This window comes from Cyprinus carpio, chromosome B15 (genome assembly GCF_018340385.1).
Source record: "Cyprinus carpio isolate SPL01 chromosome B15, ASM1834038v1, whole genome shotgun sequence".
NCBI classification, from domain to species: domain Eukaryota; kingdom Metazoa; phylum Chordata; class Actinopteri; order Cypriniformes; family Cyprinidae; genus Cyprinus; species Cyprinus carpio.
Window position 1 is genome coordinate 27991994 of NC_056611.1, and position 18358 is coordinate 28010351.

Below are 18358 nucleotides of genomic sequence, written 5' to 3' on the forward strand. Positions count from 1 at the left end.
TCACTCAAGCATCAGAAATTCAAAATTGTTCACGTGAGTTCAATTAACACTACAGATCGTCTCTCAGCCACTGTTTCCAGGCGAGCAGGAGAAGGATATCCAATAGATTGGAGTTTAAGGCTTTATTGATTGAACTCTGCTCTCCAGTGGCCAAAATAAGAAATGCAACACTGCTTTCTTAAATAGAATCCAATATAATGCGCACACATTTACAGGATTGTTTTTTCAGCTTTGGTTTTGTTCTGTTTTCACACTGTTGGCAAAGATACAGAGCTTTCACTGTCTGTATTCAGTTATGAGGAACTTACTACATGTGTCTTAAGTCGCTGGGGTATATTTGTAGCAATAGTCACAAAAAGACATTGTATGGTTCAAAATTATTTATTTTTCTTTTATGCCAAAAATCATTAGGATATTAAGTAAAGATCATGTTCCATGAAGATATTTTGTAAATTTCCTAGCGTAAATGTATCAAAACTAAATTTTTGATTAGTAATATGCATTGCTAAGAATTCATTTGGACAACTTTAAAGGCGATTTTCTTAATATTTAGATTTTCTTGCACCCTCAGATTCCAGATTTTCAAATAGTTGTATCTCAGCCAAATATTGTCCTCCTAACAAACCATACATCAATGGAAAGCTTATTTATTCAGCTTTCAGATGATGAATAAATCTCAATTTTAAAAATTGAACCTTATGACTGCTTTCGTGCTCCAGGGTCACATATACTATCGTTTGAGGCAGGTAAGAGTATTTCTTGAAAGAAATTAATACTTTTATTCAATAAGGACACATTAAGTTGACAGTAAAGACTTTCATAATGTTACAAAAGATTTCTATCTCAAACAAATGCTGCTCATATAAACTTTCTATGCATTAATGTATCCTATAATATGGTTTCCACAAATGTATTGAGCAGCACAATAATCAGAAATGTTTCTTGAGCAGCAAATCAGCATATTAGAATGATTTCTGAAGATCATGAGACACTGAAGACAGGAGCAATGATGATGAAAATTCAGCTTTGATCACAGGAATAAATTACATTTTACAATATTCAAATAGAAAAGTTATTTTAAATCGTAATAATATTTTGCAATATTACTATTTTTTACTGTATTTTTTATTTAAAAAAATGTAGCTTTGGTGAGTGAGGAAAGATACTTTTTTAAAACTTTTTTTTTTTAGCACTTTTGCACTAATTTTTAGAGAATGGTTAAAAAATAAGGAAAAATAATTATGGGACATTTCTTAAGCAAGATTATTTAACAAACAAGTGTGTTAAAGGTAAAATAGTGAATGTTGGGCGTTCAATTCTGAAGAGTCTTTTCTGGACCTACCCATATAACACAACACAACTAACATAATCCTCTTCTTCTCTTTCAAACGTTTTCACAGGAAGCTGTAAAACCTGTTTACGGTGTCAGGTAACCGCTCACATCTCTTTCAGAAACACCACACACACACACACCTTTGAGGGACACCCAGTAGCTCTTCCACTTGCGGCGAGGGGCGGGCTCCACCTTCTTGTTTTTTTTATGCACCAGGAAGTTTTTGACAGCGAGGCGTCCAGCTTTGCGTACGGTTCCCTGCACGGCGGCCACGTTCAGCAGAGGGTCGGTGTGGTAAGCGGAGCTCAGGGTCACGCTGCTCTGCTCGTCGCTGAACGCTGAGCTTCTCTCCTCGGGAACCTCCAGCGGACTCACGTTCTGCTCCAGCTCCTGACGGAAGTTCTCATAGACCCCCTGACCAGACACACACAGGTCCAGCACGACTGTTATCACGAAACTACATCACAAACTTACAAATAACATACACAACTCCTGTCTACCCCTTGTCTCATGGAAATAAAGTGCATTTGGTCATAGTTTGCTCTCTGGTCTCTTTTTCTACATAATTTACCATTCATCATTTAGAAGAAATAAAATAAAGAAATTAACTGTTACAGTGTTTGGTGCCTCTTGCATTTTATGAACAAAGATACTGTAAACTAAATATGTGACCCTGGACCACAAAACAAGTCTTAAGTGTCAATTTTTCGAAATAAATAAGAATGAATAAATAAGCTTTCCATTGATGAATGGTTTATTAGGATCGGACAATATTTGGCCGAGATACAACTATTTGAAAATCTGGAATCTGAGGGTGCAAAAAAATCAAAATACTGAGAAAATCATCTTTGAATTTGTCCAAATTAATTCTTAGCAATGCATATTACTAATCAAAAATTAAGTTTTGATATATTTACAGTAGGAAATTTCCAAAATATCTTCATGGAACATGATCTTTACTTAATATCCTAATGATTTTTGGCATAAAAGAAAAATCAATAGTTTTTTAGGCTATTGCTACAAATAAACCCCAGTGATTTAAGACTGGTTTTGTGCTCCAGGGTCACATATGGTAAAATAAACAAACAAAAAAAACAAACAAACAAGGGTAAGGTGTTAATTTTTTTTTTTTTTTTTTTTTAATTTTCTGCATTTTATTTGAGAGGGGTGGGGGGGTTATTGTATAGGTATGGTAAAATAAATATGAGAAATGTATTTATCAATCAATCAATAAAACAGTATTTTTATTTTTTATTTGCATATATTTAATTTTAATGAACATAATGTTGACATAATGTTGGCTATAATGGCATATTAAAATAAAACATTAAAATAAAATCATATAAAAAATTTATTAGATACAATATTTTTCAAAATATTGTTTTATTTTTTACACTTTATATTTTTTCTTTTATATTATCTATTTATTTACCCCATCAAGAAATACAAAAAAAGGAAGGATTTATCAAAAGAAAAACACTGCAGGTTGCTGTTTTTATAACATCATGCCATTTCTTAAAAACCATCAACTCTTTTTCTTTTCATTTTTGCATTTTTCCTTTTTTAGATAACATTAATATTCTGACATGCCATACTTCATTATTTATTCCATGTATAAATATTTTAAGTTTTCATTTGCATATATTTTATTTTAATGAGCATTACTCAGAATGTTTCCCACTGATGTTGTGGCATGAAGTTCACTTGGCCAGAATGTTCATGCACTGATGTGTTCATATATCTGATTTGACTGTATGTCTACTGATGTCTGAATGGAACATATTATAAACTAGGAACTGAAGAAACAGCAGGAATAAATCACCCTGCCCACCTGTGTGCCATCTGAGGGTCCCGCTCCAGCCCCGCTGCTGCTCCCACTGTCGCTCCCTGCGAAGGCGCCCCCTGCTGACGTGGAGTAAGCGGAGAAAGACACAGACATGGTCTTATAGCGTCGAGCGTGGTGCTGAGACGCCTCGCTGTCCCCCGTCAGCCCATCAATACCGCTGTCCTCATAATCACTGCCGTCTCCCGCTGTGACATCCTGAACATGAAATAAATACATAAAAAAATAAACATTTACCATGATAACTTGTGATAATGGGATAATGATTTCATTTACATCATTTTATAGGTATAAATGTAAATTTAAGTTACAGTAAATTAGAGTAATTTCTAGCCACAGAAACAGAAGTCTGACTCTAGGATCTGGATCATCCGAGAGAGAGCTGGAAAATACAGCCACCACATATGGACTTGGACAGTGTGACAGACCACTACCCACAATGCACTATGACTGTCAACACACGTCACAGAGATTGACAGCTACTGTGGTGGTACTATAGTATGGTAATATTAGTACCATGGTACTTTGATATAGCATAGCATTTACAAATTACTTAATAAAATATCCTTAAATTAAAATTCTAGCACCTTGGTGCATGTTCTTCTAACCATGGTAGTATAATAATTTTAACAAATTATTTTATCTACCAAAACACCATTATATTTCTATAATTTTAAATATTTTTATACTGTATATGTACAAAATAGAAATGCCATCACATTTTTAAATAAATGATTGGGAATTTTTATGTTATCTATATAAAAACAAATAAAATACCATACCAATGCTATAAAAATATATAAAATAAATGTCATTTTGTACATTTTTTGTTTATTTTATCTGCTGAAAAAGAAAATATAAATGGCATTCTATTTTTATACTTTATAATGTTTATAACAGAATAATTTTATATTATTTGATTTTTACATATATATAAATATAAATAAATATCATTACATTTTTTATATAATTTTTGGCATTTTTTTATCGTATCTATAAAAAATGTAAAATATAAATACCATTATATTTTATAACTATTTGGTTTTTTTTATATATATATTTTATTTATAAAAATATAAAATACCATTATATTTTATAACTATTTGGTTTTTTTAATATACGTTTTATTTATAAAAATATAAAATACCATTATATTTTTTTAGTTAACACCAACAGCTGACTGGGATGAGTGTCTTGTGTAATCATATTACTGTCTGGTGGGAAACAACAGTGGAGTCTGTGTGAACTCGCACACAAATGACTCATTCATATGTACAGTCTCTCTACAGGAGGAGATTCAGAGGATTCTGGGGGATTAACCGCAGTCAACATTCATAGCAAGACTAAAATTCCCTGGTCTACACCTACACTAACACAACATTACACTCACATTCTTACTGCACACCTACGGGCGTTTACACTGACACTCAATGACTCCAGTCATTCAAACAAAGCCATTCACTTTCAACGAGAGCCGCTGATCACAAGAGTGAGTAGCCTCAAAGTTCACTTCCAACAGTGCAGATATTCAAACTCATGTTTATCAAGCAGAAAAGGCTACTAGCATTTTTAACCGCTGACTGTGTGAACAGAATATTTTTACACTATTTTATTTTGAAGTAGTTCAATTACAAGGACCCTACCATTTCAAAAGTACTTAGCTACACTACACTTTACTGACACCTGAAACCTTTTCCAGTTTGTGTTTTGATTCATTTAACTACACTGAATATCCCAGACAGCTGGTCTAACAAAAATATTAATAATATTTCATATTTTTAAAGATAGAATATATAATAATAAAAATAATAATATTATAAATTTTTTAATATATATTTTTTAGATATTATATAGATAATATATATAAAGATAATATTATGATTTTTATTTTTTTATTTTTTAGATTTTATAGATAGTATATAGAAAAACATATATATATATATATATATATGTATGTTTTCATAGATATAAAAATATATATGAAAAAAAAAAAAATATATATATAATGGTAGTTATATTGTATATTTTTTATAGTTATATTTGTTTATTTTTTTAGATTTGTATATTATTATGCCGGAAACATTTTGCACTTGCATATTCTTTTAACTTTTGCATTTTTTCTTGTGGCCTCGACTAAATGAAACTACACCAGCTTTTGCCTACATTTTTGTGTGCAGATCCTTTTTTCCTGTTTTGCATTTGGTTTGGATCTAAGGAAAAATATATATATATATATATATATAGCCTGAATGCACTGTAAGTCACTTTGGATAAAAGCATCTGCTAAATGCATAAAATGTAAAATGTAAATCTACACACCTGGACAATCCGTCTACATTTTTGCATGGACTGTATTCGGTGCTACTTTATTCATCACACATTATTAATATTTTTTAACAAATATAAAAATGCAAATGCAAAATAAATATAAAAAAATATAATGCCATTTTAAATTAATTTTTTTAGATTAAATATTAAAAAATACAAAAATATAATGATATTTATAAATGTTGTGAAATATAACAGTATTACAGCTAACCAGAATGTATTTGTTGTTTGATATTGGAGTAGTGACCAATAAGATTAACCGTGGGTGGGGCTACCCAATCCAAACTCACCTGTATGGTTTGTGCCCGCCTCCCTTGCATAACTCCTTGATGATTGGTCGGTCCCTCCGACAGACAGTGAGATCGGCGGCAGGGCAGTGTATACGCGCTGTATGCGGCTCCGTCATCCTCACAGGGCGAGATCATCTTATCCTCGTCACCTTCTCTGCTTGTGCCGCCGCCCTTGTGCCATTTGGCATAGCGTCCGTGTGTGGGCCTGCAGGCGGGGCTCTTCGGTCCGTAGAGTTCGTCTAAAGAATTGGCTCGGTTTGAGTCCAGCAGCTCCTGAGCGGGCGACTGTAAACGGGTTTCACAGTCGTCCGGCGTGTCTCCGATCTCCTCCGTGCTGGTCAGGTGCTCCTGGCTCAGGTCGGATAAGGACACCTCCAGCGAGTCTTCCCTCCACATGTCCGCAGACTTAGAGCGCTTCTTTTTAAAGCTGGATGCCTCTTGGGAACTGTCCCGCGTGCATTGGACGAGTGTCGTGTCCTCTGGTGGCTCGATGTCGTCCTGCGTGGCTTGTTTGGCGGTGGCGGCGGGCGAATGGGCCGGATGGTTGTGGAAGGACATGGGTCGGAGATTCATGGCCACACGGTCCACCCAAATGGGGCCGCTGAAGTTGGGCAGCATGTCCGAGTCGTTGAAGGGCTCCAGGCCGTGGTCGGCCAGCGACTGCGGGATGCTGGGAGTGCTGCTGGAGCGCGTGCTGGTCTCAGAGTTGCGATGCTCCGGTTTTCCGGACGGTGTTCGGCGGGAACAGTACGTCTGCTTGCTGGACAGGCGGAGCGAGCGGGACATGTGCTTACGGGAGAGGTGGCGCTGGCCGTCTCCATAGTAACCATGGCCGCCACTATGACTTTCTGTGTTACCCATGGCTCAGTATCTGCAGCAGACAGAGAAAACACAGAGGTCATGCAACTAAATATAACTGACCCATTAAGATTTTTTGCACTGTGTTATTATTTGAATGACAACTATTTATGCATTTATTTATTATTTTTTAACACCATGTCATACAATTAAAGATCAAAAACAAAATGACAATTAAAGATAATTTGCACAGTAGAGTCTGATTAAGGAACGGATGACTCATAAGCTCACTGGTTTATTTTAGTGCATCATTAAATGGCAATGTGCAGTTAAAGATAAAGATTATCAAGTCTGAAAGTATTATTTATAATACTTTATAAATTATAAATTTATAATTTATGATACTTATATGAAAATATGAATTAAATATGTAACAAAAAATTTTAAGTATATAATTAAGGTCAGTTATTTGACTGCATTTATGCTGCAAAAATTTAGTTTTGCATGAACTGTTTACATGTATTAATTATTAAAATTATTACTTAAAGTGTACTATATTATTTAATATCATATATATTATATAAAAATACATATTATTTATTCAAATTTATTAAAAGTATTTAAATATTAAAAATCTATACTAAATTTATACTAAAAACAAATTACTTTTATATTAAAAATATACATTTCACATACAAAATAAATTTTCATATAAAATAATAAATTTATATAATAAATGTTTACACACACACACACACACACACATACATAGATAGATAGATAGATAGATAGATAGATAGATAGATAGATAGATAGATAGATAGATAGATAGATAGATAGATTGATAGATAGATTGATAGAAAGCACACCCAGGTGGTGATGCATATAATGGTGATGAGTATAAAACAATAATAATAATAAAAATAATAATAAATAAATTAAAAAAAATTAAGCAAAATGTTTTATATATATAAATATAAATATTTATTTAAGTTTACTCTTAGAATTATCCAGTAAGCTTCGACATAATACAACACATTTCCAAAAATATATATATATATTTTTTTTTTAATTCATTCTTAGTGAGATCATATTCACTCCAAATGAGTTTCACACATGAATTGGCATAACACCATCAATTAAGTCTGACAGGTACAGCATGACTGTTTCTGACATTACCTGCGGTGTGCCAATGACATCACAGTCATGATAGATTTCACTCTGCATACATCAGCACCTACCACCATACCGTTCGTGGCGTTACGGGTGACGTCCAAAATCTAAAAAAGAGAACGCAAGAGAGTTATAAATTACTAGTCCAAAGAATCCAAACACAGCAGTTTCTGAGGCAGTATGAGGGGTCGAGCTGTTGTGGGATAAAATTAGACTAACCCCGGAGAAATACGACAGAATTAGAACTGAAAGAGGGATTGAAGAGATTCGCCGCTGTGGTTGGAGACCACACATGTTCAGGCGCTCTGGACGGCTTCAACAAACGCAAGATGACGGACTTCACTCTGAGCCGCAACATGAGAGGCTGTGCGTGTGTGGTCGCAGATATATCAACCCGCGGTTACTGCTGCTTCCAATAAACGCCTGCATGAATGGAAATATATACACAATGAAATCCAAAAGACACATTTTTCATACGATACGAGAGAGAGGTCGGTTGGCACACGCTGTAGAGTTTACTTATGAATAGCATACTCGCTAGCAAAATGATTCAACTACAAACAAACACCCCAAACATTTACATGCTGAAGATAAACTTGCACTAATTTTCCTGACACATACTGATCCGGTGGCATTAGATTCGTATTGAACACAAAGAACTCACTCCACTGAGATTAGTTTCATGATTATTCTGAAGTTACAAACCTATTCATGCAGGATTTTCCCAATGGACCCCCTCATAGCAAGAGTGAAAATTCACCCAGTGATGACTAAGCATTATTGCACACGTTGATTTGGCAAAAAAACAAAACCCACCAGAAGCAACGTGAACCACCAACAAAAATGAATAATATCACCAGCTCAAGGTCAATGTGGAATTGCAGTTCCAGTCACATGATTTAAAGGAATTGTTCACCTAAAAATAAGCATTTGCTGAAACTGTATTCACGCCCAGCAGGCCATCCAAGATGAAAACAGATTTGGAGAAATGTAGCATTACGTCACTTGCTCACAAAAGAATCCTCTGCAGTGAATGGGTGCCGTCAGAATGAGAGTCCAAACAGCTGATAAAAACATCACAATAATCCACACCACTCCAGTCCATCTTGTGAAGTGAAATGCTGTGTGTTTGTATGAAACAAATCCATTATTAGATCGTTTTTAACTTTAAACCATTGCTTTGGGCTAAAATATGAGTTGTATATACATAATATTAACTTCTCTAGGGAAAAGTTGTCTCATCTGAATCAGGAGAGAAATATGCACAGATCAAGCCCTGTTTACAAGCCTAAATAGTCCAAAACAGCTCTAAACAAATATGTTGGTGGATTTTGATGTGAGAGGACAACAGGGGATGGACTTTTTCACTTTAAGAAATATTATTATGATTATGATTATTATTGATAATTCACAATTTGGCCAGAAGTGATGTTTGAAAGTTGAGAAGCCCTAATGATGGATTTGTTTTTTCACAAACACACAGCTTTTAGCTTCACAAGATGTTAATTGATAGACTGGAGTGGTGTGGATTACTTGTGGATTATTATGATGCATTTATTTGGACTCTCATTCTGACGGCACCCATTCACTGCAGAGGATACATCAGTAAGCAATTGACGGAATGCTACATTTCTCCAAATCTGATAAAGAAACAAGCTCATCTACATCTTGGATTGCCTGATGGTGAGTAAATCTTCAGCAAATTTTCATGTTTGGATTAATCAAAATATATCTTATTCTGTATTGCATAGAAGAAAGAAAGTCATTCAGAATTGGAGCAGGAACCAGAGGCATCATCTTGGAGCCGTTTCACATTCTTCATTCTCTCAGAGTGGGATCTCTGTCTGTCCTGAGTAAAGCAACCGGAGCAGATCTGAGGTCAGTGTGTAGCGGAGCTGAGAGATGGTAGTAAAGGCTCATGACAGGGCTGATAACTCAACCGCAAACAGCAGCAAAACATCAGGACCGGGACGCTGAGTTCTTGTTTGGCACATAAAGTGCAGAGAAGCTGACAAGACATCTGAGCAAGGCGGAAACAAAACAGGACAACAAGTATTTGATTCGCATGTGTGCTTCTGTGTCTCATTTCTCTCACTCTCAGCCAGTCTGTGTTAAAAAACTGAACATAACAATAATATAGGTAAATTTATATGAAAAGTAACACAAATATGCTACATGTATACTCTTAAAACAATCTTTAATATATTGTAAAATAATCATTTTCAGGAAAATTATTCTCATTTTATGGATGTTTATATATGAAAGCATATAGCCTCCTACCTATTTACCATTCTCACAGACCTTAGGTCTTGTTTGTACACTGACCTTTTGTGTGGCGAGTCAAGAAATATGTCAGAAAAATTCCATCCTGCTGCACGATGGCGCAAAACTCCATGAAACGCAAACACAAAAATTCTCCCGTGTCTCCGTGGAAACCAGGCCAGCTCTTCACAGATGGAGCGGGGTCTACACACTAGCGTAAACCATCAGGATAACACCAAAATAGAAAGCACTTCAGCACAGGGCCAGCAACATCCCCAATGCTCGATCAAAGTTCTCACACTACAGCAGCTAAGAGCAAGTGCTCATGGGTAAAAGCATGTGAGTTCAGGACATCAGCTCGATGTGCCCACAGGCCTCAGGCTGTGTTCTAAAGAGCTGTCGACATAATCTGCCCCATATAGTAATAAACAAATCTGAAAAGGTTACAAAATGATCTTCCACCATCATGAAATCTACTTTGCTTGAAAAAAAGAAGAAGAAAAGACTCTGCATGCATAAAATATAGTTAAATATGACTAGAACAAAAGAACGATAGAACGATAGAACGATAGATAGATAGATAGATAGATAGATAGATAGATAGATAGAACGATAGAACGATAGATAGAAAGAGATAGAACGACAGAACGAAAGATAGATGGACAGACAGATAGATAGAACCAAAGAATGACAGATAGATAGATAGATAGATAGATAGATAGATAGAACGATAGATAGATAGAACGATAGATAGATAGATAGATAGATAGAACGACAGATGATAGAACCGATAGATAGATAGATAGATAGATAGATAGATAGATAGATAGATAGATAGATAGATAGATAGATAGATAGATAGATGCAGGTAGAATGATAGATAAATAGATAGATAGATAGATAGATAGACCAAAGAATGAAAGATAGATAGAACAGAACCAAATAGATAGATAGATAGATAGAATAGATACAATAGATAGATAGATAGAATAAAAGAATTAAAGATAGATAGATACAACAGAACCCAATAGATAGAACGAAAGATAGATAGATGATAGATAGATACAATAGATAGATACGAGATAGATAGATAGATAGATAGATAGATTGATAGACAGACAGATAGATATATAGATAGATAGATAGATAGATAGATAGATAGATAGATAGAACCAAAGAATTAAAGATAGATAGAACAACAGAACAATAGATAGAACGAAAGATAGATAGATAGATAGATAGATAGATAGATAGATAGATAGATAGATAGATAGATAGATAGATAGATAGATAGATAGATAGATAGATAGATAGATAGATAGATAGAGATAGAACGACAGAACGAAAGATAGATGGACAGACATAGATAGATAGAACCAAAGAATGATAGATAGATAGATAGATAGATAGATAGATAGATAGATAGATAGATAGATAGATAGATAGATAGATAGATAGATAGATAGAACCAAAGAATGACAGATAGATAGATAGATAGATAGATAGAGATAGATAGATAGATAGATAGATAGATAGATAGATAGATAGAACAGTAGTTGATAGATAGATAGATAGATAGATAGATAGATAGATAGATAGATAGATAGATAGATAGATAGATAGATGGATAGATGGATAGATGGATAGATAGATGAAATGAAAGAATGACAGATAGATAGATAGATAGATAGATAGATAGATAGATAGATAGATAGATAGATAGATAGATAGATAGATAGATAGATAGATAGATAGATAGATTCAGACTCTTCTCTAAGTGAAGACATAAAGCATCCCATAAGCCTGTTTAGCTGTAACTAATGGTGTGTCGTGTCAAAGCACAAATCAAAACACAGAAGCTCCTCCGACTGGGAAAATAACCACTCTATATCACGAGGCCATCAGGACACGTCACATTCACCCTCTCTCCAGCGGGAACGGTCCGGCACGAGCCGCTCACAGAAGAGCTGATGGATGCTGAAGAAGAGAGGAGGAACAGCTCTATATCTGTCATTCTGCCTGATGTTTATCAGCTTCAATTCTCAACCAATCTCATTTCTGCTTGTTTAATTTATCAGCAGTATTTGCTAAGTCAAGCACTACTATTACTCGTGCATACACCCACTACAGGGTTAGTGATTTGAACAGAGACTCTAGAAACTTCAAAACAACATTCAGAACAACCTGAACATCCATGCATTGTGTTGTCAACTCTTGCATGAGCAAACAGCACTAGTGTTTCATAAAATATAAATGTTTTTAACTGGCCTCAGGCTAACTTCTGGCCTTCTCATTTATCTGCCACCAAACAAAGGTTAAAGAGAGCAGCAAACTCAAACCACACTCATTTAAATTCAAAGCATGCTTGTTTTATCAGTTTCTATGTGTTATTGAGATGAGCGCCGGTGTGAATATCCTCTCAGTGAATAAAGGCCTGCTTTAGCTGATATGATCTCTGGCAGAGAGCAAAAACAGTGTGGCGTCAGACAGAGTTGTTTATCAAATCCAGTGATGACGTCAGGCAAATACCCGACAGCTGTAAACATCCCGTCAGCCCAAATCGCCATTCATGGAGGTGTGCAAACAAACACACCCAGGGGCTCCATCACGCGATCCAGAAACCCACTTCACAGCTCTGCGTGTTTACCTGCAAGTCTCCCAAAAATGTGACAGGTGCCTTTGCAGTCCTTTGTTATTAGTGTCCCCTGATCGCACATACCATGACCTGTCGAGACAGGAGAAGAGCGGTCTGAGAGCTGCCCACCGATGGCTGAAAGTCAAGATGCGAAGGGGTGTAAACAGCACTTTTTGCCCCAAAGCTCAACCTGTAGTGCATTTCTCAGCATGAGAGCTTGGGAACGCTCAGAGGCAGCTGGAAACAAAACCTAAAATTCATCAACAGCTGCAGGCTGGAAAAGAAGGAACGTTTCCTGCCAAGAAAATCAGCGAGGGCCCATTTGTGATGTTCATGCTGGGTAATTAATTCACAGCACTTTATCGAAGTACAACAATCACTAGCATTCTGGACTATACAAGACAGCAACTCCACAACTAAATAATGTATAAACCACACGAAATTAATCTAAATGCAAGTCTGACTAGTCTGACTGAAGTCTGAATGAAAATTGTCATTATTTACTCATCCCCAAGTTATTTAGCTGAAAGCATGTATTTGTTCTGCAAAACACAAAAATATATATTTTGAAGAATAAAGGTAACTAAGCAGTTCCAATGTATTTTTGGCCATATACTGGAAGTGAATGGGAACCCAAAGTTTCTGTCTTCTGTGGAACATAAAAGAAGATATTATGAATAATATTGGCAACTAAACAGTTTGGGTTCCCATTGACTTCAGCTGCATATTTGTCCATATAATAGAAGTCAATGGGAAACCCAATCTTTCTTTGTTCTGTGGAACATAAAAGAAGATAAGTAGCAGAAATTAATGCAAACCCAAACTTTCTTCTGTGGAATATTTTGAAGAATGTTGGCAAACAAACTTTTGGGTTCCCAATGACTTCCATTATATGGACAAAAAATAAATAAAAATCAGTGGAAGTCAATGGGAACCCAAACTGTTTGGTTACCAACATTCTTCAAAATATTCCACAGAGGAAAGTTTGGGTTCCCATTGATTTCCATTTTATGGACAAAAAATACAATGGAAATGAATGGGAACTGAAACTGTTTACTGTTTGGTTACCAACATCTTCAAATATTTTTCATATTCCACATAATACATACAGGTTTGGAACTACACGAGAGAAAACAATGACACAATTTTCATTATTGGATGGACTGTATCTTTAAGATTGCTGTTGCTCAACAAAATTTCACGTCATTTCAAAAGGAATCCACATGATCTGAAGTTCCATATGAATTTCATTGAATTTGCGCATGTTAAAGCTGGTCATGTAAATCTGCCACTTTGACCAAATTAAAGCTGTTTGGTGGCACTTTATCCATCGCTAAACTATTAAAAATGGACCTTTTTTGCAGGCAAAACTTTGCTGCAATTTCACTAATGTGACCGTTCCCTGAAAAAACCTTAAATGGAATCGCCTGTTATTTAGTTATTTAAGTACCAGGATAGGCATGACGTTTTTGTGACATGCTCCAGGGGTGATCCTCTTTTATGAGATGTTTTTAAGAGCGTGATATTGGACATGGTCTGAAAACAAGCCACTCTGGTAATACCCACAATGCATCTGGAGAACAGAATGAGCAATACGTGTGTACATTCACCATTTGAGCTCTGCCAATCATATTTCTATTACACTGGACAAACAAGTTTCTATGTCTTCAGCCACTGATGTTATTTCCAAATTTCCCATGACTATTTTGTATCACAAACAATCAAAACACTAAACATCTTTGGGCATTTCTATAATTTTCTATCGTTCTTATTCAGGATTACCCATCGTGTTTCCATTGCAGTGCTGTTTTAGTGTTTGTTTTTCTCATTTAGGGACCGTAGAAACGTTTAATTGAGAAACGCTGCGAGGGGCATTCAGCGCTAATGAAAACAGCACAAATTTACCATCTGTCTGAAAGAGACTCCGAATGCAACATAAAACACAGCCGGCGTAATGAGGTTCAGAAATATAAGAACATTTTATGATTTTAAAGTATGTGCCTTTGGCAAAACTGTGCAGGGAGGTCACTGTGGTGTGATGAATGATTGACAGGTCTTTCAGTGGATACCCTCGAGTGACAGGTCGACTCAATATCGAGACAAACAGAAAACCTGAGAGACAACCAAATGAGCTCTTTCTGTTCTAGCAATTATGCCTGCGTTTCTGCTCAGAACAAACAAACTGCAAAGCAGAAAAAAACATAGAAAGGATTCAACAAAATAGTGTCAAACAGACCTCAAATTAAATGTTTTTTGGTATCAAAAATGCCATAAACAGCTTTATATCAGTGTTTTTTAAAAGTACAGGCACATCTCTGTGCCACCAAATTAAATTTCAAATAAGTTCTTCCATTCAGTGTTATTGTTAACTAAAATTCTAAATAAAACTGCACTGTAAAAAATTAAATAAAAAAGGAAACTGTACTGTAATTTTCTGCTAGGACATTTTTCATTCATTTTACAGACATTTCCGTTAACTCTAAAACAATGCAATGCAGTCCAACATTCAAAATATAGATAAAACACCTGTTAAAAAAAACTAAATAAATAATAAACAATCAATGTGGAAATTTATTAATGCAGTACATTGTGCCCTGTTTTTACAGATTTCAGAATGTGAAAAAATATGTAAACATTAGATGAAAAATTTAAAAATGAAAAAACTTAGAAATGCTGCATGTTTTTAGTAAAACTTCAAAAAACAGAAATACTGCCTTAGCAAGTTGAAGTTGCTAAACTAAAATAAAAATAAACTATAACTAAACAGACAAAGAACTAACAAAAATGTATAAGCAATTTAAGTAACAAAATTACTAAAACAAACTAAAATTAAAATTGAAAATTAAATAATTAAGAAATAAATAAATGCCAGTTAAAAAATATTAATAAATACTATAATACTACATAATACTAAAATAACACAGCTTTCTATTGGTGGTGGGGGGGGGGGGGGCATGCCCCCAAACGCACACCATTTGCTAAGTAATGGCAAACATTAAAGGGGTCATATGATGCGATGTCAAATTTTCCTTTCTCTTCGGAGTGTTACAAGCTCTTGGTGAAGAAGATCTGTGAAGCTGCAAAGACTAAAGTCTCAAATCCAAAGAGATATCCTTTATAAAAGTTAAGAGTCAAGCACTCCTACCTAAACGGCTCATTCTGACACGCCCCCACATCTCTATGTCACTATGTGGGAAGATTTGCATAATGCCTTGCATATGTTGATGTTAAAGAAGGAGGTGTGGTTTTTATTTTTTTTTTGTTTTTGCTGTTTTGGTGTTGGCGGCGATGTCGTGTATTGTATCTGTGTGTTTCACTGTGAAATCAAAACTACTTTGTTTGGCCTTCCAAAAGAGGATGATATCCGCTCACTCAAGGCTGCGGTGTGTGACGCTGTTTCATTTGAGAAAGTGAAACTACTTTGTTTTTGCCTTCCAAAAGAAAACACGACTAGAAATCATGTTTATGTCACGTTTATAATGGGTTTTATGTTTATGTCTCGTCGCTCCGGCCGGACAAGGCATCACAATATGTTAAGAGGCGTAACATTTCCATCACGCGCTTGAGGTATTCGGCCAATCACAATGCGCTGGATAACTGGCCAATCACAGCACACCTCGCTTTTCAGAAGGCGGGGCATAAAGGAGAAACAATAATGTACAGTATGTGGAATATAATGTGTTTTTTTTAACCTTAAACCGCATAAACACATTTCATTACACCAAATACACCAAATAATGTTCTTTTAGCAGCATCATATGACCCCTTTAAAAACATAATTGACATTAACAAAAACAACTGCTATAAAATTAAATGATAATAAACATATCAAAGTGAACGCTAATTTGACACTAATCTTTACTGCGTAACCACAGTAACTGGTCGTATATTTCACTATCCACTAAATCTTTTGATGCTCCTAAAATTGCCCCCGAATTTCCTGAGTTCCTCTCGGTTAGAGAGAATGCAGCATCCTGCCCTAATCTAGCGGCTTTGAAGCCCCTGAACGACGTGCTGATAGGAGGTGCAGGCATTCCTCGGCACCTCCTCAGGGACATTTGCTGATGATCCCCTGCCCCCGGGCTTCAATAGGTGGAAGGGCTGTACGGATGGGGGATGGGAGGTGGAGGAGTCGTACCTGACACCCCGACAACACCCACCCGAGCATGAAAGAAAGAACTTCAGAATACAACACTACTCTTTGCTTACTTGCAAACACAGTTTTTGCTTGAGGAAATGATAATCTAGTTTACTTTGACAATACTTTTTAGGGACACTTAAAAATACTAGACCAAATCTGAAAAAAAAAAAGCTGAAATGAAAGTTTACATTAAAAAATATAAATGTTGCCTTGGGAGCTAACTCTAAAATCACTTAAAACAACAATGTTGCCTTGGCAAAAACTAAAATAAAAATAATAATGCTTAACTAAATAAAAAAAAAAAAAAAAATGCAAATACTTAAAAAAGGGTACACTTAAAATACACATTATACATAACAGCAAATCTGAAAAGTGCTGCTTGAAATGAAATCTAAATATTAACTGAAAAACTTAAAAAAGGAAAATGTTGCCTTGGCAACTAAACAAAAATATTTATTTATTTAAAAAAAAAAAACCTAACAAAATGACAAAAGCACAAGAAAATTACTTAAACTGCAGTTAAAATGACAACTTAAAATATATACAAATCTAGTTCACTTTGACTTTACCTTTTAGGGACACTTACATAACCAACTAAACCAAATATGAAAAAAAAAAATATAAATATATTTTTCTTTTTGACTAGCTAAAATTATGAAAAATATAAATTTTAGATGTTAGATTTGAAAAAAAAAAATTTTAAAATGTTTTAAGTTGGAAATAAATGTAAAATCAAGAAAAAAAAATTATATATATATAAAACTTTGTTAATTTTTAGGGACACAAAAATACTATATAATTAGCTAAAGCGAAGCTAAAATGTTAATATTGATGTTTTATGATTGCCATCATTACTAATAAGGCTAAAAAGATAAGAAATAATCAAAAAAACAAGTCTCTTATATTTAGTAAAGCACACAAGACTTAACAACATCTATGTTCCAGGATGCTAGAGGGTCAACCAACCAGTCCACGTTGTTCACTTGTGCCTTTAGGAAGCAAACGAAAGAAGATTCTCAAGCACAGAGGAAGAGTGAGGTCACATGACCTTTAAGACAATCTGCATGTAAAAACATCGCTCTGTGTCTATTAGCATTAGCAATAATTACTGTAAGGACTTAACGGCTCTGTGCTACATGTTTGCACATGAAATGGGCCACAGTGTGATGATTTTGACTTGTCAGTGGCTAATACCAAAGGGGGAGGGGCAAGCTACTAGACTAACAGTATGGCATCACCATGATACTTTGATATTTTCAATATTAAATATTGGTATCAAATCCTTATTATAACTATAGTGGTGAAACTAAATGCTAAACACAAATAGGTTTTTTGAGTTTTGACAAAATTTCAGTGGACTCTATAATACTGATTTTACTTATAAGCAGCTGGGAAAACCTATTTTAATTGATACACATGTTCCTGGCAAAAGTGACGTCATTTACAAATGCAAACTTCTCTGCTGTTTGTGTTGGTTCAGATGTTTTCTGCACTTCCACCTGTTGTTTCTGGAGAGCGTGTGAAGCGTAAACACCTCTGGAGAGCCGTCAGATGA

General features: G+C 35.0%; 1 protein-coding gene across 5 annotated transcripts in view; it reads right to left on the reverse strand.

Moving 5' to 3' along the window:
* LOC109052842 (rho guanine nucleotide exchange factor TIAM1-like) overlaps positions 1–18358 on the reverse strand; it is an 83366-nt gene that overhangs the window by 39002 nt on the left and 26006 nt on the right. For 4 of the 5 annotated variants that reach the window (XM_042740176.1, XM_042740181.1, XM_042740175.1 and 1 more), the window contains exons 2-5: positions 7772–7872; positions 5795–6665; positions 3165–3374; positions 1474–1747 (exon numbers count right to left, since the gene is read on the reverse strand). In XM_042740176.1, the coding sequence (XP_042596110.1) occupies positions 1474–1747; positions 3165–3374; positions 5795–6655 (1345 nt within the window). In that variant the 5' untranslated portion in view covers positions 6656–6665; positions 7772–7872. Of the gene's footprint in view, positions 1–1473; positions 1748–3164; positions 3375–5794; positions 6666–7771; positions 7873–7984; positions 8189–18358 lie in introns of all 5 variants that reach the window. The other variant, XM_042740177.1, reaches the window with a different exon arrangement.